At 46.5% G+C, this 23,308-nt stretch overlaps 2 protein-coding genes across 4 annotated transcripts in view; one reads left to right on the top strand and one right to left on the bottom strand.

The window, feature by feature from the left end:
- The first annotated feature begins 277 nt into the window (after positions 1-277).
- On the top strand, positions 278-15,486 carry hpgd (15-hydroxyprostaglandin dehydrogenase). Of its 2 annotated transcripts, XM_063477116.1 has the most exons (8): positions 278-525; positions 945-1,068; positions 3,200-3,306; positions 7,221-7,317; positions 10,234-10,295; positions 10,859-10,935; positions 11,024-11,187; positions 13,100-13,210. In XM_063477116.1, the coding sequence occupies exons 1-7, from the start codon at positions 433-435 to the stop codon at positions 11,166-11,168; spliced, it is 705 nt and encodes a 234-aa protein (XP_063333186.1). In that variant the 5' UTR covers positions 278-432; the 3' UTR covers positions 11,169-11,187; positions 13,100-13,210. The 2 variants fall into 2 exon arrangements, with proteins under 2 accessions (XP_063333186.1, XP_063333184.1); XM_063477114.1 differs by lacking the exon at positions 10,234-10,295 and having other exon boundaries at positions 286-525; positions 13,100-15,486.
- A 1,158-nt stretch (positions 15,487-16,644) lies between these two features.
- wdr17 (WD repeat domain 17) overlaps positions 16,645-23,308 on the bottom strand; it is a 30,622-nt gene continuing 23,958 nt past the window's right edge. For both annotated transcript variants that reach the window (XM_063477063.1, XM_063477062.1), the window contains 9 exons: positions 23,131-23,270; positions 22,471-22,582; positions 22,143-22,284; positions 21,542-21,644; positions 21,313-21,414; positions 19,584-19,682; positions 17,523-17,590; positions 17,289-17,386; positions 16,645-17,066 (listed from right to left, as the gene is read on the bottom strand). In XM_063477063.1, coding sequence (XP_063333133.1) covers positions 16,947-17,066; positions 17,289-17,386; positions 17,523-17,590; positions 19,584-19,682; positions 21,313-21,414; positions 21,542-21,644; positions 22,143-22,284; positions 22,471-22,582; positions 23,131-23,270 — 984 coding nt within the window. In that variant the 3' untranslated portion in view covers positions 16,645-16,946. The remainder of the gene's footprint in view (positions 17,067-17,288; positions 17,387-17,522; positions 17,591-19,583; positions 19,683-21,312; positions 21,415-21,541; positions 21,645-22,142; positions 22,285-22,470; positions 22,583-23,130; positions 23,271-23,308) is intronic.

Raw genomic sequence — 23,308 nt, 5'->3', positions numbered from 1 at the left:
TTTGTCTCTGACATGTCCTGAAGTGCAGACTTTATATAAACAGCAACACATTTCAGGAGCTCAGGTGTGCTGATCAAACAGGAGGAGGGGAGGAGAAGAAAGGGCGTGGAGGAGGAGGCAGGAGGGCAGGTACAACAAGTTGGATTAAACCTGTAATTATTATTCTACGGAGTTTACTTAACCTCTCCCTCTCTCTCTCTCTCTCTCTCTCACACACATGCAGTGTTTGTATAGACTGATAAGGCGAGAGGGGGGGGGTGGAGGAGGAGGAGGGGAAAACAGCTTAGCCAAAAGAGTAAAAACAGAGCGGTGAGAAAACATGTGATTGAGTTGGAGAGAGAGCAGAAAGGTGCAGGACGACGCAGAGCAGGAGAGGAAGAGAAGAACCGTCACCGAGAGAAGAAGGAGGAAGAGTGCTGCTGTGCTGGGAGCATGTCTCTGAATGGGAAGGTGGCTCTGGTGACCGGGGGGGCTCAGGGCATCGGCAGAGCTGTGGTCCAGTCACTGCTGCAGAGCTCAGCCAAGGTTGGTACTGCTGCAACTTTTGGTTGCCTCTGAGAGTCTGCAGCTTTTAGTTTGATCTGTTGTGTTTTTCATCTTTCACCTCAAAAGCTTTTTTTCTTCCCTGCTTGACTTGTTTTTTAACAGGAGCAGGTTTCAAAGGTGAGTCTGTGGGTTAATCTTTAATCAAACTCTGCATTGTGAGAGATTCGAGATGAACCCGGTGGCTTTATTTCTCTGCAGCAGCGCGGGCGTTTCAGAGTGATCAGTCATTTCTCGAAACTTCCTTTGCCATCTGTTTAAGTAAATGAATGTTTGTTTCTGTCTGAGCTGCACGCCGCCACAGTTGTGAAACCACAGGACTGATATAGTCTGCTGAACAAAGTAAGTGTTGCACTGTAACCAAAGTGCTGCAGAGTCCATCTCAAAGCTCTGTTCTGCAGGTGGTCATGGTGGACCTGAACAAGGACCTCGGTGAGGAGTGCAAGGCCCAGCTGGACGCCGAGTTCGGAGAAGGAAACTGCACGTTCATTGAGTGCGATGTGGCCAACGGAGATGCGCTGCGAGGTAATTATGCTGTGCCGTAAGACGGGAGAAAAGAGCTGACGTCACTGTTGTCAAAGCTTTCGGTTTGTCAGTGTGTTTGGCAGCTGTTCAGTTAATTGTGTAATGAAGACGCAGCGCACCGCTGAGCCTTGGACGATCACCCTGAACGAGGAAGCGGGCTAATTTAATTTATCACAAACCTGTCACCGAGGTCAGACACAAACAGAGTTCCGAGTTTTCTCACCAACACGCCGCTCCCAGAGTCCCGCTCAAACTCAGCCTGTCCTGTGTTTGATTTACAACCACATGACCTTTTATTTTTCTCCAGTTACCTTCTCCTTTTCTGCTGATCTGCCGGCGCTGTTGTGTGCTAGTGTGTGTGTGTGTGTGGGGGGGGGGGGGGGCGTGCCCGGGTGAGAAAGATGAGAAGCGAGGATTTAAGTGTGTAAGTGAAAAAGTGTGTCACAGAGTGAGAGAGAGGAACAAGGATTCATTGTCTGACATTGAAAAAGTCGATCCCTGCAGGCAAACGGCTGTGGAATGCTGTTTGCTGCAGCTCCTGTGTGTGTGTGTGTGTGTGTGTGTGTGTGTGTGTGTGTGTGTTGTAAGGTGAGATTTATCATGTTTAAATGCACTCATGCGTCTTTGCAGCTGTGCGGTTAACAGCTCTGTTTTGTGTCTCTGCATCTTCAGCACTAATTGCGAGGTGTCCAGGTGAGGAATGCAGAAGACACAGGCAGGTTTAACCCTCTCCGGTTTCCCTCGAGGTCTTTGTTTTTTCTGCTGTTGCTGTTAGTGTAACCAATCGTGCGCGCCCACATGCGGAGATAAACCGGCTGCTGGCGGCTGATTGTGTAACAGCATGATGTATGTGCCCCTCAGTCACAGCGTGTGCGTTCGGCCAACACGTCTGAAGTTATTTGGGTGTAAACCCCGCGGTGTCAGGATTCCTGCTCCAGGAAACATACAAATGCTTTTCACACGTAAAGTGAAGTGAGTCCTCTGGTGTGTAGTCAAACCAAACCTGAGAGTACAAAAATAGAGAGTCTGCGTGCTGCAGTTCAGGAAGTAGTCAGGCCCCTGACACTTCTTGTGGTGAACTTTAAACATTTTTACAAACTGATCTCTACCTGCTGCTCATGACATCAAAAAACTGGAAATGTGGACGAGTTTTCCAGCTGGGGGTTGTTTGGTTTGCTTGGAGTCTGGCTCTGGTCCTGAGACCAACTTTCTCCTCAGCATTTCACTTTTAATTCAGTTTTATCACCTCGAAGTACTTTTTATTGTAAGTTAGAGACTCTACAGTAATACAGGACACCAACAGCTGCTGCTACCCCAGACAACCCGGTCCTTGGAGACCCCGAGGTAGAAGAGGTCAGCACAGAGGTCAGCTGGGGGGTGTTTAATGTCAAACCTAGTATGCTTGATACCAAAACAAGACCAGCACATGTAGGTAGACCCAGAATGGGGGATTACATATCTCATGTGGATGATCTGGAAAGTTTAGCTGGGGAAAAGCACTGCTGGAGTACTCTGCTTAGCCTGATATCACCACAGCCTGTCTGTGAGATAGCACAAGCAGATTTATCTCTTATTTAGTATTATTAAATATTTAGACTCTTCATTCGCCCTCTGTAAAAAAAAACAAAAAAACAAAACATGGTTGCAGTACATGTGGGTTCACAGTCATCCTGGTATTAAGTTCTTGAGTTGTGGCAACTGGACTTGTTTTTTGTGTTAGTGACGACAGTCCCAAGCACAGAGATTTCCTGCATCGTTTTCCACCAATCCAAAGGCTCTGCTGGAGTGACGATTGGCCCTTCTTGGTCAGCTCCATGACGATTGGCCCTTCTTGGTCAGCTCCATGACGATTGGCCCCTCTTGCTTGATGATCAGCATCAGTTTGGCTGAACAGCCGGAGAGTTCTTGGCAGTAGCTTGGATAAGTTTGGCGTGTTGAGAACGATGAAGCAGATTAGAGTGTAAACTACATGGTGCTACGATGGTAATGAGGCTCTGTTATCACAGCGAGTGCAGTCTTAAAGAGTGGAACACTGTTTACATTCTGATGGGAGCTTGTCATTGATGTTTTTAGAAGTTCCTGTATTGCGTCTGAAATCACCCCATTTTGATTTCTTGTCTCTGTGGAACAGACACCTTCCAGAACACCGTGGACCAGTTTGGCCGTCTGGACATCGTCATCAACAACGCCGGCATCACTAACGAAAAGGACTGGGAGAAGACCATCCAAGTGAACCTGGTGAGATGGCAAACCAAAATAACACGCATGCTGCCTGACTGCATGAACGCAAGATCAGACTGATGCCCTGGGGGTGGTGCTGCAGAGGAAGCTCAGCATGCCCGTGATATCTTTCCCCATCAGCAGCCATAAGAATTACATCAACAAAAGTCTGTACGTGGCAGCTCTGAGCATGCTCACCTGAAGGTGCAGCATCTGACCAATCGCAAACATGCATTTTACAAAGGATGATAAATCTGTAAGATAATTGAAGCAGAAACATTTGCAGCTTTATCTCTTTTTGTGCTTTGAGGAAAAACCTGAGGAAGCCTGGTGTGTGAAGTCTAATCAGAAGTATTCTTATGTGCAGCACTTTGTGATTCTGTCTAGAAAGGTGCTATATAAACAAAATTTTATTCATTTATTTATTTATTACAGTAGCATAGAGCTTTTCCTTTCAGATCGCAACTCAGAGGATCCAGAGCACACCCCTCTTTCAGATCCTCAGCTCTTCCTGAACTGTGCAGATTTCCCAGGCCATGTGGAATAAGGAATGTCAGGTGTAACCTAACACTCAAAGAAGGCAGGGAGTCAAAACATTTTTTTAAAGTTAGATTGGAATGTGATCCAGATAGAGCCACAGGTCACAACACAAAAGTTTATCCTGTGGCAGCAACTCACCTAAAAATAGTACAAATGTTGCGTGTAGTCGGGAACGTCAGCCTGTCAGAAGGTGAACGGTTGGATTCTTCTCATGGTGGCGACGAGGCACCCAAAACTGCTAGGTTCACAGTGAACTCATCGATCCATGCGTATACATACAGAAACTGAAAGCGGTGACTAAAGTACTATCAGCCTCATCTTCTGACATTTTGTCTTATTATAAATTCAGTCCCACGCTAACCCACTGACATCACATCCTGTGTTGTCCACCTTCATTCTGTGTCAGTGCCAACAGGGGGCGACACTGGCACTTGCTGAATAGATGGCGGTAATGACTTTCCTGATAAGTTCATTGGCTCAGCCAGTCGTTTAACGTCATATTGAATCCACCACGATCTGTCTGTCTGAGCCGACCCTTGACTAGTTTGGCTGGTCAAAATAACACTCTGTCTGCGGCTGTTGTTGGTCACCTGTCACAAATATCTGCTCTGTTCACCTTTGACCTCTGTGTCACAGCACAGAGAACCTCCAGCTCTCCATCTAATAGAAAGTAACGACAGCTCTTGTTTAAAGTGAAAAAGGTCATGAAAATAGTTCAATCGATATACTTCAGCTCAGTTTGAAGATCCGGACCAGTTAGACTATTTCAGCTGTTTGTGACTTCACACCAAGCCACAGTGGAAAAACACGAGCTGCGCTTCTTACCATGGATCTTTCCTGCTGTATAAATAAACATGCGTTTTCCTTATTTTCACGTATCTCTGCTCCAGCAGTGAAGGCTCATGTTAAACACGACCATACTTCAGATAATAAGGTCAGTGTGCAGGTCCTCTCTAAACTCTCGGTTTCACAGCTCGTCTTCCTGTTAGCTCTCTAAATATATTTCAATAACAACAACTGAATTGAACTGCATGATGTCACAGAGAGGGAATATCCTAATATGGTCTTCTCAGGCGAATGGCTGAAATCTGGGCCACAGAAGCTCTACATACCTGCTTTTCAAACGTTTGTTTATGATGGGCAGCCAATAAGTAAAAAGTTGGCTTAAAGACATGTTGGCCTTTAAGGGGAGGGGCTAAAGCAGCTTGTTTTAAACTAAGGCACTCTTACGGAGGCCCAGTACAGGATTTATCAACTGTGTTTGAGTCTGACAGTGGACGGTGATATGGGACTGACACAGTACAAGCACAAGAGGGACTAAAATAAAGCCTCTTTGTTGCTAACAGCACAGCTGGTCGACGATGGGCTCCACCATCGAGACTGTAAAGTCTGGCCAGCAGAGAGACCTGATCTCTTCTCACAACATACCGCTGTGACTCATTGTTCCTGAATTGGCTCCCGTTCACATCAGCTGTTGGAGTCAGACTCCATCCAAGTTCCAGTTCAAGGATGCTTTCCTCCACTTAGCTGCATATTTGGGATGTTTTAAGTTTTCGGATGTGAACTTTCGACTCCAACAGAACTGTATGAAAAGCAAATGTGGGACTTAAGATGTGATGGATGTGCATTTCTGGAGCTCGGCATGTTACGTAAAGGCCCTTGCTGTGATAGCAAAATAAAAGTCTGCCAATACAGTCAGTGATGCTTTGGCACTGGTAGCACTGGTAGCACTGGACTGGGAGCTGCAGAAAGGGAAATGTGTTGCAGTGGTTTGTATCACATCTGTCTGATAGTGTGTTCATGTAAATGAGGGGTCTTCTTAAAAACAAAGTTAGTCATGGACGTCCTCGGGGCTCTGCGCTGAGACTGATACTTTTTACATTATTCAACTCAACTTTATTTACACAGCACCAAATCACAACAACAGTCGCCTCAAGGAGCTTTATATTGTAAGGTCGACCCTACAATAATAGATACAGAGAAAAACCCAACAATCATATGACCCCCTATGAGCAAGCACTTTGGTGACAGTGGGAAGGAAAAACTCCCTTTTAACAGGAAGAAACCTCCAGCAGAACCAGGCTTAGGGAGGGGCGGGGCCATCTGCTGGTTGGGGTGAGAGAAGGAAGACAGGATAAAGACATGTTTCCTTAGAAAGTATTATTATAAAGCACCACATATGTATTCATTGCTATGCAGATGATGCCCACCTATATGTATCTATGAACGCTTGAGCAGGAAATGAATCAAACTACCAGCACATCTTAAGAAAATAAAGACCATCTCTATTTTCTACTCTTAACATAAATTGCTGTATTTCTCAGATTATGATTCAAATTCATATAACTTTATTAATCCTAAAGTTCACAGCCGACCAGCCTACGTTCTCACAGCTCTCTGTCTTTAAACTCTGATTACAAGAGCGGAGTCCAAGCAGAGATCAGCAAACAGTGAGGTCAGGGGAAAATTCGATGAATAAAAATGACAAAACAGATTAACAGCGTGCTCAGAGGGAGCGTTTCTGTACTGCTGCACCTTAAACTGACGGTGATGTTGTTTTCTGTGTTGGGCTGAGGAGTTCCTCGTCGACGATTGTATCAGCTGTGTGTCTGGCAGGTCTCTCTGAGCCCGTCTTTGTGTTGTGGCTCCTGTCAGCCCGTCATACATGCTTTAATCATCAGTCACACCCTGATACACTCTTTCTGCACTGACACTGCTAACCACTTTAAAGGTGCGCCGTCTCACGCTGTCAGTATCACTTCTCTTTCTTAAGCAAACTTCAGATCTGTCAGACCATTTTCATTCAAACACTGACATCAGCTAAACCAAAGTAAAAGTTTAATTCATTAAAAAGTTTTCCGTCTTTGTTTTCTTGACTCTCAGGTAAGTTCACACCTGGTGCCCCAAAGAGCTGTTTGTGCTTTGCTGTTGAAGTCGGGTCCATTTATGCGGCCCTGCTGGTCTCAGACTGGGGGAGTGTTTGTGTTACCTCCTACACGACGACGATGTTAGGAGCACATGAGTTTGGTATATTCAGCAGGTCATTGCTGGAGAGGAGACCAGGTGAACATGACTCCATGCCCAAACACTTTTAACCCAGTCTTCATCCAGACCCCCTCCTCCCCCCCTATTTTGGGGGCCTGTAATATGACAGTAATAATGTGAAACTAACTGGAGCTCCAATAATCACATCATTTCTGTTGCTGTGTCAGCTGTTCTGCCAGATATGTGAGATAAAGAAAAAATTCTTTGCAGTCAGTCAAGAGTGAGAAGCTCGTCTTTAAAGCGTGTTATCAGTGGGTTCACACATGCATGTTTAACTTCCTCATCACGAGCGCACGCCTCAGTTTACAGCTGTGACCGAGAACACTCGTCTTTATCTTTGTCTGCAGACCTCGGTCATCAAGGGAACCTACTTGGCTCTGGAACACATGAGCAAAGAGTACGGCAAGCAAGGAGGCAGCATTATCAATGTATCCTCTATGGCAGGTAACACACACACTGACACACACACACACGTGCAGAAACATGTATTATTAAAACAACAGACACTCTGCCAGGCTTTCAGATTTCCTACAGCGATGATGTTTTTGTTCAGGGATGTTAAAGTTCGCCAAAGATTTCACGGCAGTCGTGTCCATAAGGCCACGGCGGCGTGTGACTGTGCTTCACCTGAGTCGCTGCTGCGAGCTGCCAGTGGCTCTGAGAAAGAGGCGCCCCCACTCATCACCCTCCAAAATCAGCTGACTAATGTTCCCAGTGCAAATACAACAATCAGCTTTTTCTTCCTGTTCATTTCAAAGGGCAGAGGGCAGCGAGTCAAAGGTCAGCAGCTCAGTCTGATCTCATCACAAGGACGTTTTCTGCAGCGGCACACCCAGGCACGCTTCCTGTCTGTCGGCTTTTCTGCTTCTATTTTGTGCTGCGAGCTGAGCTGAACGCTGCGCTCACCACTGTGTCTGTGAACCTTCTTTACTGTGCATGAATCCTGCAGAGTTCTTTAGAGACCTGCAGCTTAAAAACACGAGAGCGGAGCGACCGTCAGCGCTGACCTCGTCGGATACTTGGAAGGAAAATGGTGCCATTCCTTCCCTCAAAGATTGCTAAGTAACAGCAGATATGAATGAGTGATATCAGCTTCACAGACACTCTGAAACTCTAAGAGTGGATCAGCTGGAAGCACCTGGCTCTCCGCAGACTTTCTCCTTTCAGAAAGACGGAGGCTGCATTCATGTCAAATGTGGCTGTGATAAATCTCTCCTTCTCTCTGGAGGCCTGGCTCATGGAAACATTCCTCTTCTTCCTTGGATGTGGGTGTTGTGTTAGAAACACATGAAAGAAAAAGCAGCTATGACAGGTTGGCAGATATCCACCGGGGCTCTGGATCGTTCCGTCATGGAAAAGTTCATTCTCCTCCAACATCTTCTCTCCATCACAGTCCCACACAACAAAGACGAGTCCCGAGCTCTGCTGGTGTTTTATTGTCCTCATGCTGCTCTTTAAAGGCCTGCGAGAGCCGTAATCTTTCTCTACAACATCCCACGCAGAGCTGCGCGCCGAGGAAGCCGCGTTTTCTGTGAGATTAGCGCCGTTTATGAGACCAGAGCACCTCGAAGGCTGTGAGAACACTTCGGGATGTCCCTTCATGGAACGGCAACGTGCTTCATTGGAGCAAATAAACTCCACGTAGGAGATGATGAGACAGATTATAGTGAGTTCCTGTGTGGTTAGATTACACACACACACACACTCCTCATTATGTTGCAGTGACTCGTATCTGCTGTCCACCGCTGTCCCGCTGCAGGCTGCAGATCCAGGGTTGACCCTTCCTTTGTCGTTTTCGTGGCCTCGGGTCTGGGCAGAGGTTTTCGAGCAGGTGTTAGGTTCCAGGTCAAAGGTCGTACTGCTCTGTGCGATAAAAATATTTGTGTTTCACAAAGATTCTGAGTGATGTTCCTGTGGGAGAGCTCCCAGCTACAGATCAGCTCTGCTGACAGTTATTAGAATGGACTTCAGGTCACGCCCAGGCAATGTGACACAAAGTTCAGCAAAGCCAGGATATCTTCTCTGTGGTCGCACGACGGTGGTTATCAACTCGATAAAGATAAGATAAGATAACCTTTATTAGTCCCATGCGTGGGAAATTAGTTTTGTTACAGCAGTGGACAGCGCAAAGTTGCATAGAAAAATTAGAGAAAAAACACTGGAATAATATATCTATGAGATACTGTACACAATAGAATAGAATAAAATAGAAATAAAATAAAATACTATATACAATCGAATAAAATAGTATAATACAACGATGCCAGAGAGAGTATTGCACTTAGTGTTAGTGTTATTGCACATGTGTGGATGTGTGTGTATGATCAGTTAAAGTCTTTGTTGTGGAGTCTGACAGCAGTGGGGAGGAAAGACCTGCGAAATCTCTCCGTCCCACACCGTGGGTGCCGCAGTCTCCCACTGAAGGAGCTGCTCAGTGCTGTCAGAGTCTCATGCATGGGGTGGGAGATGTTGTCCAACAGGGATGACAGCTTAGCCACCATTCTCCTGTCACTCACCACCTCCACTGGGTCCAGAGGGCATCCTAGAACAGAGCTGGCCCTTCGGATCAGCCTGTTCAGTCTCTTCCTGTCCCCAGCAGAGATGCTGCCGCCCCAGCAGACCACACCATAAAAGATGGCTGAGGCCACCACAGAGTCATAGAAGGTCTTCAGGAGTGGGCCCTCCACTCCAAACGACCTGAGTCTCCGCAGCAGGTACAGCCTGCTCTGCCCTTTCCTGTAGAGGGCGTCTGAGTTATGAGTCCAGTCCAGTTTGCTGTTCAGATGAACACCAAGATACCTGTAGCTGTCCACAGCCTCAATGTCCATACCTTGGATGTTCAGTGGTTGCAGTGGAGGATGTTTGTGCCTGCGGAAGTCTACCACCAGCTCCTTGGTTTTACTGGCATTGATCTGGAGGTAGTTCAGCTGGCACCAGTCCACAAAGTCCTGAGTCAGTCCTCTGTACTCCTTGTCGTCCCCATCAGTGATGAGGCCGACTATAGCAGAGTCATCAGAGAACTTCTGCAGGAAGCACTGGGTGGAGTTGTGGGAGAAGTCTGCAGTGTAGATGGTGAAGAGGAACGGAGCCAGAACCGTTCCCTGTGGGGCCCCCGTACTGCAGACGACCCTGTCCGACACACACCCCTGAGTCCTCACATACTGGGTTTCCTGATCGAGCCCCGAGGCGACGCTGTCGATGTCATTTCCTGTTTTTATCCCAGTTTCTCAGAGTTTGAACGGACCGATGAGGAGATGAACCATCACTGGGTCATGTGACGTTGGTCCAGCTGTGATGTGTGATCTGTGTGGATGATCCGTTTAGTCAATAACAAAGTATTTTTCTGTCTGCTTTGTTCAGAAACATATCTGATTAACGTGGAGCCGCTCAGACGGGCTCAGAGTCACACTGACGATTCTCAGGCACGTTTTCATCGTTTGTGCTTCATGTCAGAATTTAATCTGTGTTTGTTTTAATCACACGCATCATGATGTCGATCTAGCACAGCTCAGCCTACACTAACAGCAGACATATGGTAATCATTTCACTCTCATCTCACTGGTGATAACATCAGTGTGTGTGTGTGTGTTTGTGCGCGTGCCATTCTTGTGCCAAACAAGTAGTTGTCCAAACATGGTCAAGCTTGCTTTGAGAACATGTTTCAGGAAAAAGTGTGTGTGTGTGTGTTGTTCTTTTGGATGTGGTCACATGACATTTGTGCAGCCAGGTCGCCGTCCCCCGCCGGTCGCCTTCGGTTCATGGAGCTCAAACAGCAGCGAGTCACGTGGTGACTGTTTCATCAAAGACAGGATGCTCGGACGGGTCTCTGATCCGGGTTTAATCCCAGTAAACCCGGATCAGCTGAGCCTGCGGCGTTTAAAACGAGGTGCAGCTGCAGCAGCTGTGTTTGGCTGCCTTCGGGGGAAATGCATGTTACAAACTGTGATAACATCGTGTTTTTCCCTTTGGGTCTTTCCTTTTTCAGCCTTCCTGCATTCCCCTCACCAGCCCGTCTACACGGCCACTAAACACGGAGTCATTGGCTTCACCAGAGCGATGGCGGTAAGACGCACACACATTAGCGAAAGCGCGGCACGAAGCCTTTCGGGATGAGAGGGCCGCTCAGCAGCTCGTTCTCGTGTCGCTGCAGGACGCGGCCATTCAGGGCGACTACGGCGTTCGCATCAACGTGCTGTGTCCGGCCTTCGTCGACACGCCCCTGCTGCAGTCGGTGGAAGACGAGGACAACATGGGCAAGTTCGTCAAGTTCAAGGACGACTTTAAACGGAGCATGAACAAGTTTGGAGTTTTACAGTAAGTCCATGTGTCAGTCAGCAGCAACGATCATCAAAACTGATGCAAACGTGTTTATTAAGGTGTCCTTTTAACAGGACGCCTGTTTAAAGCCTCGTGTGGACGATACAGGAACTGCAGTTTTTGGCACATCAGCGTTAGCTCCAACGTTTGGCGCTTGTTGCTCCTGCAGTGTTTCATGTGTGTTTTAAACATTCAATAAGGCCTCCAAGAAATGTGAGCCTGCAGATGAACGTCGGCACATTTCAGTCCGATCTGGTCTGAGCTGAGTGCGCTCAGGGAGATCAGAGGTCTGGGTGAGGACACGATATTCAGCTTCATATGAATGAAGCTGGACGAGTGAGAGACCTGCCTGCTCAGCACGGATCAGATCTGTTCTTAACTCTGCTTCAAACCCGTCTTTGTGTCTCTGCTCTGATTGCATCACTGCTGTTTGAAAGACTTCTTATCTTTCAGGAAACCCGATGAAGCGTTTGGAGCGGCTCAGTCCAGCTGTGAGAGACGCTGAACAGTGTCCACACTGTGCAGAGAGCACGCTGTGTGCAGTTTGCTCAACGCTCTGAAAGCTCTGCAGGAGGGAATCATTTAGTGTCAGAGGAAATTGAGTCCAGATGACTTCCTGAACACACACAAACAGCCAAATACATGTGGATATATGCGTCTGTACATCACTGACTCGCTGGAAGAGGGCAGAACAGCTGCTGTAGCGTTTTTAGGGAATGTGGTGTTTACTTGTGTTAGTCACTCTGTGAAAACTCAACCTGCCTTTGGAGACAACAGTAAATCCCCATGATGTAAATCATTAAATTTTAGTTCAAGGTCACGGTGAGTTTAGTTTGAGTAAAAGCTTTCTCAGTGACTTCTGAAAGGCTGAACTCTGGAAACAAAGGAAACGGCCAACATGGATCCACAGTCCTCCACGATGTTGCACAGTTGCCTAAATAAGGATTCAGACTCCTGACTTTGAGCTTCTCCTTCCTCAGATTAAGATTTGGAAGCGTTTATAGTTTAGACTAATGTCAGTTTGAGGATGAATGTGATGTGATGGTGGCACTGCAGTGGGTTTGAGATGAGAGTCGTCTGTAGTCAGTGTTGACATTTGAATCAAGAATGTTAGGCTTAAGATAATCTCTGAATTTGACTTAAATCATGGGGATAAGTTACGGGAGTCATTTTTAATGGAGGATAGTTTGTTAGGGTAACCCGCTGGGTCGGCCTTTATGTTCAGGCGAGTTCAAATATTTGAATCAAGTTGTTATGGTTACAGTTGTTTGTTGAGTCATATTTAAATCCAGTTAAGAACTACTTTGACAGAATTTGAATTAAGTAGTTGAGACAGGATGATCCAGTAGGTTTGGCAAGTTTAAAGAGCCCATTGAAATCGGTTGTTTGGATTAGTTTGGATTCTGTTCTGGGAGCCAACATAATCCATCGATTTAGCTTTAAATCCAGTTTTAAAGCTAGGAAAAAGTTCAGTTTTATTTATATAACCCCAATCCAGGTCTTTATGTCTTTAAGACATTCCTGCAGTTTAACTAATTGGTGTGTGTTACCTGGCTTCATGGACAGATAGAGCTGCGTGTCATCTGCATAGCAGTGAAAATGTATGATATGTCTTCTAATGATGCTGCCTAAGGGAAGCATGTATAATGTAAACAGAATTGGTCCTAGCACTGAACCCTGTGGAACACCATAGTTGACCTCAGCGTGTGAAGAGGACTCTCCATTTACATGCACAGATTGTATATTTTTACCTTATTTTAAACGTTGCTGTAGATAATGATGTGTCTGTGGGATGACTCTGAATACTTGTTTCTCTAATGGTTAAAATTTAATTTGTGAAGAAAGTCATGAAGTTGTAATTTGTAATGCAAAAACAACAGCGTGTGTTTTTCTTCCTGTTGACCTGCAGGCCGTCGCTGATAGCAGAGGGCATGATGAGGCTGATCACGGACACCAGTCTGCACGGAGCCGTGATGAAGATCACCTGCTCCAAGGGAATCCATTTCCACACCTATGAGCCCATGTCGGCCTGAGCTCCACACTCAGGACTCACATGCTGAAGGAAAGATGCAGCGCTCGAACCCGTCTGACTGCAGCTCACCAGAGACGCTCGGGACGACACGTGGACGCTGCAGGAGCTTCAGTCAGAACTGCGTCTGTTTGGATTCTAATCATTTTTATTTAATAATCATCTGCATAACATGAAAACAGTGATCATACAAACAATATCCAGCAAGCCAAAGTTACAGATTGTTTTTTTTGTTTTTAGTTAATTGTTTGTGCGTCACAGGAAACGCTGGACCGTCACTGTGGTCCGCCTCGGAGACGACGGCTTCTTTGATCAGTGTTATTTAAAGAACTGTAACAGTTACTCTTTTACAGCTGGTTTATGTGACGTGTAAACACAAATAAATAAATAAATGAATAAATAAATATGGAGTTTTGTAACAGGGGAGATCTGAGAGATATTTATTGACAACCTAAACAATTATTATATGTTAACATTTATAGTTTCACAATGTCCGTTTATTTTCCGTGTTTTAATATCTATTAGTAGCCAATACGTGGTATACGAGGAGTGAGGTCACAGTATGCACATCACCCATTGGTTTGTAAAATCCAGTTTTTAGACTGCAAGCTAGCTTGGTTAGCAAAGCATGTACATGGACTGTAAGGATTATAGACGTCTCGCCACCCTAACTTTAAGTCTTGAACGTGGAACTGTTGGGGCAAGAAGTTTGCATGATTAGGGGCGTGGCCTCTTTGACGGAACAGGCCGATGGCGACACAGGCGGCTGTAGCTGCTAGCTGTCTGCTAGCTTCACCTTTGCTAACTGGAGTCCCTGAACAGAGACCTGTGAACCGTGTTTGTGCTGTTGGAGCCTTTTGGAGCATTTTTAATGTCATCATATGACCAATAATATGGCTGCTGTGAGGTTACTGTAGTAACACACTGTCCAAGAAGGCGGAGCTCCAGGTTTACTGCCTGCACTAATTAGCATAAGGTCACCTCTAAGATGGCATGAGCCAAAACCGGCATTAAGTCTGCACACAGTGGGTAATTTCAAAGTTGTTGCTTCCATCTTTATCCACAGTATAGGAAAGTGTGTGGAAATGCTTAGTAGTCTTTGATATTCTTAATAACAAATATTACACTTCCAACTCGATCTCCCATTTAAACACAATAACGGCGGCGCTACACTAAAATTATTCCTCCTGCAGATGTGTTTCCTGGACTTGAGCTGGTTTTTATTCTGATCTTCTTCTTGTGTGGCTGGAGGAACATATTTGATACTCGTCACTGTGTCAGTCCAATACAGAAAAACGACTGTGGCAGCAGCATGCAGCAACTTTATTTGTACAGCACAATCCTTTGTGTGTCAGCCTTAGCTCTGTTTTCACTGTTGACATTCCTCATAAATCCTTGGCCAACTGAATCCTTTCACCGTGGTGAAAATGTTGGCTTTTTCCCAAACTGGGCGCTCTCCAAGAACCCGTGTGTGGTTTGCATGAAGTCACAGGTTGTCATGAAGAGACGGGTATAAACAAAGAGGTTCAGTGAGGCTGAGCTCACAGCTGCTGTGCTGAAGTTTCACTGTAAATGAATCCACAAAGACATGAAATGATTTGTGGTTATGATCGTTCTCTTTTACTGGTCTCCAGTTATCGTTCTACAGTCTTTGGTCCCCGACGTTTAAGTCTACTTTCTTCTGACTGGCTGCCCCTCACAGAAATTTGAATAGAAAGTGGGTGGAGCTTGTCTTCTTACAATGACAGTATTAGGGAGTGTACTCAGGCAAACTGAGAAACCAAGTGTTCAGAGCAGTTTGCAGCCTGAGCTCAGGAGTAATGTTAACACAGTGCTCCCTCGTTATATTGCGGTTCATTTTAAGCAATTGTTGCAATTTTGCATGCTTTATTTTTTTTTACAGCCTATTGTGTTCTGCGTCCTGATTGGCTGTAGACCGTTGTCAATCAATCCTGTGCCGTGTCTCCTGTACAGGACAGAATGCGTTCAGCTTGTCGATCACTAGCAGTGTGACAAAAAGTTGGACTTCTCGACACGCTAAAGGAAGGTAGAAGTTACTGTATTTTTTTGGACCATAAGGCACACCGCATTATGAGGCGCATTAAGCTAAACCAAACAGTCAGATAAGTCAAACTTTACTCTACTTCCGTACCAGTGATTCATTAATGTTGAATTCTCTGGCAGCGGCTCTATTCTCATGTTGTGGACCTGAAAACAGGGTTTGATCTTTGGTTTCATCCTATAATACTGGACTCATTTTTCTACAAAGGTTTGAACTTTGAGAGTTTAAACAAGAGAGAAAAGTGTGAAAATGTTCGTGCCTGTCTGAGAAAAGTGTATAAAGTGTGTAGTGAGGGGTTTTACAGCCTTAAACATCTATAATCATTGTAAAAAATAAAGTTGGCTACTTCGCGGTTATTTTTGGAACATAACTCCCGCGATAAACGAGGGACCGCTGTATGTAGAATTCCCAAATAATATGATTCAAATCAGATTTATTTATTCAGCGCCAAATCACAACAACAGTCGCCTCAAGGTCGACCCTACAATAACACATACAGAGAAAAACCCAACAATCATATGACCCCCTATGAGAAGCACTTTGGTGACAGTGGGAAGGAAAAACTCCCTTTTAACAGGAAGAAACCTCCGACAGAACCACACACACAGACACACACGCACACACACACACACACACAGCCCCTCTCTTCTCTTCCTGTTAAAGCAGTTCTTCTTTCCTCCTGTCACCAAGTGCTGCCCAGACGGGGTCGTCTGATTATTTGTGTTTTCTCTAATTTGTTGGATCTTTGCCTTTCAATAAAGCATTTTGAGGAGATGCCAGCATGTATGTATTCACATAAATGAATAGTCCTGAGCCCCATAATATTATATAACAGTGTGTGGACAGATTCTTTCATTGTGTCTTTGTGGATCTGAGAGAGGAAGTCAGGAGGGTCAGTAAAGTATGTGAGGGTGGTGCAGGAGATGTGAGGACAGAGGTGAGGTGTGTGGTAGGAGTGATAGATGGGTTCAAGGTGGGGGTGGTGATTACATCAGGGATCAGCTCTCAGCTCCTCCTTGTTTGCAGTGGGGATGGACAGGCTCACAGGTGAGTCTCTGATGTTTGCAGATGATACTGTGATCTGTACTGAGAGTAGGGAGCAGGTGGAGGAGAGCCTGGAGAGGTGGAGGTACGACATTCAGTGTGTGAATGAGAGGCAGACAGGTGGAGAGGTGAACATGCCAGGCAGCAGGAAAGGAGGAAGACCTCAGAAAAGATTGGTGGATGTAGTGAAGGAGGACATGCAGAGGGCTGGTGTGGCAGAGGAGGAAGCTGGGGTAGAAGGAGGCAGGTGATCCACTGTGGCGACTCCTAAAGGGAGCAGCTGACAGAAGATTAACATGAACACAAAGAAAGTCTCCCATAAATACTCAGTGGGGTCTTTATTCCAGTGCTTTCTTTGTACAGTAGAAGAACTCAGATTTAGACCCTGTATGTACATGATCACATTGTGGGAAATGAAGCGGGAGTCCTACCCAGTATGACACATTCAACACCAGTCCTCCTTCATGATTGGTTGGCTACATTCTCATCACGCTAACCAATATCAAAATCTACAAAAGCTTTGAGCTTCTCTGAAACTTCAGTTGGCAAAAAGTGTTTGAGCTTCAGCCGCTGGTTTCTGTCTCATGGCCGCCGTGACCGTCTTCCTCTTCTTCGTGTGTGTTAAAAGGGGTTGATGCGGAGGCCCGTCCCCAGCGGGGAGAAGGGGTTGACCTTCGCCCACATTAAAGCATCGTTGAGTGAGATGGCTGATTTATTGTCCTCCAGCAAAAACACCGGACCCTGAGCATTCAAACAGAGCAGACAGAGCTTTGGACACATCAGTGCAGAAACACACACGTCGGGTAATCAGAGCTCGTGGGGACATCTAATGGGCATGATGCTTACCCTAACCCTAACCTTACTGTAGCCTGACACTAAAACCACATTTTGAGTCTCAAAAATGCCTTCGATGCTGTGGGGACCGGGATTTTGGTCCCCACAAAGATGTTAAAACACACACACCTGTATTCTCTGCCCGGTGAAGCAGGACAGCTGGAGGTCTGAGTGACTCGGCAGGTTGGAGCCCGTCACGTAGTCAGCACCGCAGAGGAGCAACGCACCTGAGAGACGCAGGAAATGGTTTAATGATGTCATTATTATTATTAATGATGTCATTATCATTAACGTGATGGTTCTTTCCTCGCCCTCTGAGCTGCAGCTGGTGATGCGGCGCTCTGAGGCGTGAGGACTGTTTACCTTTGTGGCTCGGCTGGATTCTCCTCTGCAGGCAGCTGAACTCTTCTCTTTGACACTCTGACGGGGGGCTGTTGGAGACAGACGGACAGGAAGGAAGCACGTTTGCTGTGAGTGTGTGTGGACATGAGGACTGCGTGATAACAGCAGCAAATTCTGCATAACTACAGCTCACAGGAGACAGTTTATAGCATCAGTGCGAGCCGAGCTGAAGCACTCGGTCATGCTCTGCTCTGTTTCATGGAACAGCAGCAGCTTTCAGCGAGTGCTCCACTTTAACTGTTCATCATACGTAGAATCATCCTACGTGGAGTCTGAGGACTTTCATAGATGATACGTACACTTTGTTTTCTTAATATGAAAACATCCAGCTGTGTGGACCGGGCCCCAGAGACCCACTCAGGGTTAGAATTCATCAGTGGGTTTGCCTTCATAATCAAGCTTCAACACCCGAAAACACTTTAAAGAGAAAAACTGACAAAATACTGAGACGTGACAAATGTACTCAGACTTGTCTGCTACAAATCTACCCGGGAGGCTGTGTGTGTGTGTGTGTGTGTGTGTGTGTGTGTGTGTGTGTGTGTGTGTGTGTGTGTGTGTGTGTGTGTGTGAGTTTCAAACAGCCGTCCTGTGGCCTGCAGCTTGCTGACTGCAGTCACTCCTCACAGGAAACCACAGACTAAAATAAAGAAATGAAACTCGTCCAGCTGTTTGTGACAAACTGACAGCGTGCCGTCGTTCTAGAAGCTCATCCCTGCTCTGTTCCTCTTCAGAGGCCCCGTTTCAGGATCAGGACTCAGGTTCTGGGTCAAAGATGGAGTTGTGTTAGTGTAAGGCTCAGGGAAACTGTGGTCTGCACTCTGGGGTGTGGTGTCACACTCTTTGCAGCTGAGTCCACTCAGTGATGAAGCAATGTGTCCTTAAACCGGACCAGACTCGCTGCACTGACAGCGTCTGAGCGTCTCTGTTGTGGTGATTGTTCCTGTTTTCGGTGAAAGCCGCAGCTTTGACGTCTCTTTAAGATGAATAATCATAAAAGACCTTTAATGACTGAACATCAGCCCCGCGACATGCCTACGTGTCCATGCGTGTGCATGTGTGTGCCTACGTGTGCATGTGTGTGCCTGCATGTGCATGCGTGTGCATGCGTGCACTCGCTCGTGTCCCCAGCAGTAAGTCTGCATGTGGCGGGCTGCTCACTGTGGGGATGGTGGAAGCAGAGCAGTTATGTGTACATACAAAGATTTCTGGATGTATTAGGAAGATGCTAATAATGAATTAACCATGCACTAGTGCTGGGAGACCGTATGCACGGCTCTTACTGATAGGTTGAGTTCATCTTTGATGCTCTGCTTCCTTAAATAGCAGCTTATGAAGTGCAGTTTCAGAACAGCACCACAAGGTGGACCCGCCTTCATCTGAGTGCTGCTGAGCTGGAGGGGACAGCACTGATGAGACAGGCATATATTTTATTCTGAAGCTCTTCCTGATGTTGACGAGCTCTATGATAAGTCATTAAAACTTTACTATCTTATATGAAGTCCAGGATTTGGTTTATTTTTATTCAAGCACTTTGATTTCATCGGGCTTTTCATGACTCATCTTCTTGGTCCAGTGGTCACCGTGTGCCGCTGGGACGTTCAGCCCTGAGAAGAAGATCCTCATTCGCTGACGAGCACATTTCCACCCAGAACAGAGAGGAAGTAAAGCTTCCACTTCACTGATTTCAGAGTGGGCCGTAATGGCTCCTGGTGCTCTTCATCCTTCTGATTTCCCCTCATCAGGAAGTCCTCCAAACCTCAGAGTGACGATTCTTCAGTTAGCCGATCACTCAGTGACCATCTCAGTCGAACGGCAGATGCAGCTCCGTCATGTGTCGTGATGCAGTTGCCTTGGTGACCGGCCTCATCCTGGCCGCTCTTCAGCATCACTGCTACACCTCTGCTCGTTAATGTGAGCACCTTGTAGTGTTATTGATACAACGTGTGTGTGTGTGTGTGTGTGTGTGTGTGTGTGTGTGTGTGTGTGTGTGTGTGTGTGTGTGTGTGTGTGTGTGTGACGTACATGCTGTTAGCTTGCGTGCAGGCCCTCCAGGCGTCCAGCTCCACGGACAGCTGCTCGATCTTCAGAGGGACACACACCTCTCGCCGCTTCAGCAGCTGGCTGAGAAACACAAAGAAACACGTTCACAGACGCTGGCGTGCAGCAGATCCAAACAATCATCGTCGATAATTCCAAATCAAAAACTGATATTAGCTGACGTCACCACGCACGGTGATATCTGTTCCTGTTTCTGGAAGTTATTTTGACGCTTGTGTCCAAACAAATCAGGAGATGCTGAACGTTGATTGCGATCAAGGAAAAATGTAAACCTGCCTGCAGCGCTCCAAAGCTTCAGCTAAGGTTTAAACCAGGGGTGTCAAACATAAGGCCCGGGGGCCAGAGTGGGCCTGGCAGAGACTCCAATCTGGCCCTTTGGAAAATGTGAAGGAGGGCGTAGATATTGGAATTTGAACTGTGTTACAACTTTTCCTACTGATGTTTTAGTTTCCTCTTAAGTTAAAATGGTAAAAATTACATTAAAAAACGTAAATAAACTAAAGACATTCAGGGACATTCGTGCTAAACCAACATAATGAAGTAACATAAACAGAAATGATGTTTTATGATTGTGTACCAGACAAACTGCTGTTTTTCACAGTCGGTCACAGTAAAAACATTAATGTGGATTAATAAAAACTTTGTTTTATAACCACAGGACAGTCTGAGCGCTAACACTGGCCGTTTATCAATGCCCAAGTACGCGAGTACGTACTCGCGTACTTGGTGAGTACGTACCCGCCGAGAACGCGAGCACGGACTCGTGGGCCGTTTCTAAATTCTCAAGTACGCGAGCACGGACTCGTGATTTGTACAATTGGAACACCTGCGTACGTGATGATGTCACAGGTCCGGAGTTTTTACTGCCGTCCCCTCCTAATTTAACTGTGAGTAACATGTTATGAAGCTTAACTTTAATCACAGCCAAACCGGTTTACTCAGGAACAAATAAAACACTGAAATAAACCAAACATTAACATTTAGAAGTGATCTAAGTGACTTATATATCATTGTTAACCTCAGTAGTGAAACCTCTATTAATAAAAATAGTGTACATGTACATACGTGTACATACCTTAATAAAAACAAGCAGGTGAGATGTTAGAACGCTTTTATTTCTATTCTAGTGGACACTCAATACTATAGACAGCTGCTGGAGTTTCTTTAACCTGAGTAGTGAGAAGACCGCGAGCGGTTTGGGGGGGGGTTGGAAACGATGTGCCGGGAGTCCGCTGTTGAGTTTTGGACGAAATGCATTCTGGGATATTTAGCTGTCCCAAGTCTACACCGATGCATGCTCGATAAAACGGGCGGATCGAGAACACATCCGGGACTTTTTCGCGTTCTCGGCGTGATGCGTACTTCGAATTGGAACAGTACTTGGTCTCCGACTGATGACGTATCACGAGTACACGAGAACGCAAGTACGCACAAGTACGCATATTGATAAACGCCCACTGAGAAAACTGATCTTTGTGTGCAGGACTGCAAAATCCTCTGTGTGCGCTTCAAGGGAATCCAGCGTTCATGCTGCTGACAGCAGCTGCTGCCACACAGAGCACACTCACAGTGTGTGTGTGTCTGCACACTCACAGTGTGTGTGTGTCTGCACACTCACAGTGTGTGTGTGCGTGTCTGCACACTCACTCACAGTGTGTGTGTGTGTCTGCGCACTCACAGTGTGTGTGCGTACCTGGTGTATTCGTAGAGTGCAGGTACGATGCTGCTGTACTGTCTTCTAATGGCCAGCAGCGCTCCAATATAACCACAGAGGATGAGCAGCTCACTGCGGGCTCTGCACGCACACACACACACACACACACACGCACACACACACACGCACACACACACACTCAGGTCAGTCAACTCTGTGTATGGTAAGAACATAGCAAACGTTGTTTCTAATAAACAGTCGTTCTCACTCGGTGGTCTTGGTCGTGATGAGGCGGTCAGTTCTGATGTAACTCATCAGGTCCAGGATTGGCTGAACGTCATCCACCGTCCAATCAGATCCAGCCAGCTGTTCTGAGGAGGGAAAAAATGAAAAGCAAGATTTGAACTAATCAGCCCGTCCATCATTATCCTTATCAGGGTCGCAGGGGGTGGAGCCTATCCCAGCTGCCACAGGGCGAGAGGCGGGGTAAACCCTGGACCCTAACACTCATCAGTGTTTATAACTATTGTGGACGATCAGTTAGCTCTTAAAAATATCACAACAACAGTCACCTCAAGGCGCTTTATATTGTAAGGTAGACCCTACAATAATACATACAGAGAAAAACCCAACAATCATATGACCCCCTGTGAGCAAGCACTTTGGCCACAGTGGGAAGGAAAAACTCCCTTTTAACAGGAAGAAACCTCCGGCAGAACCAGGCTCAGGGAGGGGCGGGGCCATCTGCTGCGACCGGTTGGGGTGAGCCACTAACATTAAAACACATGAATTAAACCTGAAGATAAAATACATGAAATCTTTGTTTTCTGTGAACTTCCAGCTGCTGCACAGATGTGATGTGTGAGTACCTTTGACGTGGTTTATCCCGATCTGCAGGGCGACCTCAGGCTCGGGGCTCAGCAGGTGGAATTTAACCGCTGAAAACAAATCTCCTTCATTCACAGCTTCTTCTGCCAGCGCCTTACACTCCTCCAGTGAAGGCAGGCCGCACTTTAAAGACAGCGAGCGACATCATCACGCGTTAATATCGACATGTACACACCCACGTCCAGGCTCTGCCGCCCGGCCGCTGGCATACAAACATGTTTCTGCTGTTGTCTATTAAATAAAGGCTTTAAGTATTTACCGATCACTGCAATATTTACATTTTACCCAGAAGGAGTGGAGCGTACACACCCTTTCATGCAGCTGGTTGATTTCAGCAGCACTCCCCGGGTAAAACGCGCAGAGTTTAGCCAATAAGACGTGGTTGTCGGGAATCATTCGCAGCAGGTCAGCTGACAGCTCCCTAAGTGTAAACACAGAGAAGATGAGGTTCATGTTTTTATCATGTGCAGCTTTTATGGAGCCACAGAGTGAAACAGCTGTGTGTGCTCGTAGCTGTGACTGTGTCCGTCTGTCCTGAGTCAAACCAAAAGCAGCCTGTAGCTGACAGCTGGGCGCTAGCACAGCTGGATATGTGATGTCACCCACCAGTTTGTCCGTGAGGACGGACTCACTGTTGGAGCCTCGAGTGGACATTAGAGGAACTGCAGTTTCTCCTACTTGGACGTTTACTTTGTCCTGATTGGTTCGCACTGTGCAGGTAAGCGGCCTGCATACTGATTTGTTTAAGTCCGTACCCGCCCACCTGTCAGGGAACAGTTCCCTGACATTGCGAATTTCATGAAAGAGAGAGCCAATCAAAAGGATGTGTCACGAAGCAAAGCCACACCCTTAAATCCCCCGATCTGATCTGTTCTCAAACTAAACCAAATCATGTGACCAGTTCAGTTAACTGAGCGTGCTCAGGGGATGGCGGTCTTTGTGTGTGGGCACAGCAGCACAAAAACCTACCATGTCGGATTGGTCATGTACTTCCTGGCCAGGAGCTGAAGGCAGTAAGCCGTGCTCTGATTGGCCCCCTCTCCGAGGACGATGCCCACGCACGCGGCCAGCTCCAGCTCGTTACCTCGCATCAGACTGGACATGGCTAACTGGAACCGAAGCACACGTTCACACACACTTCAGCCAC

The sequence above is a fragment of the Pelmatolapia mariae genome, linkage group LG6 (genome assembly GCF_036321145.2).
Source record: "Pelmatolapia mariae isolate MD_Pm_ZW linkage group LG6, Pm_UMD_F_2, whole genome shotgun sequence".
NCBI classification, from domain to species: domain Eukaryota; kingdom Metazoa; phylum Chordata; class Actinopteri; order Cichliformes; family Cichlidae; genus Pelmatolapia; species Pelmatolapia mariae.
Note: the sequence above shows the minus strand (reverse complement) of the source record. Positions and strands in the feature narration are given on the sequence as shown.

Coding starts and splice junctions, on each gene's coding strand:
- hpgd (XM_063477114.1), top strand. CDS start 433: ATGTCTCTGAATGGGAAGGTGGCTCTGGTGACCGGGGGGGCTCAGGGC. Junction 526..944: donor TGCTGCAGAGCTCAGCCAAG/GTTGGTACTGCT, acceptor TCTGTTCTGCAG/GTGGTCATGGTGGACCTGAA. Junction 1,069..3,199: donor CAACGGAGATGCGCTGCGAG/GTAATTATGCTG, acceptor TCTGTGGAACAG/ACACCTTCCAGAACACCGTG.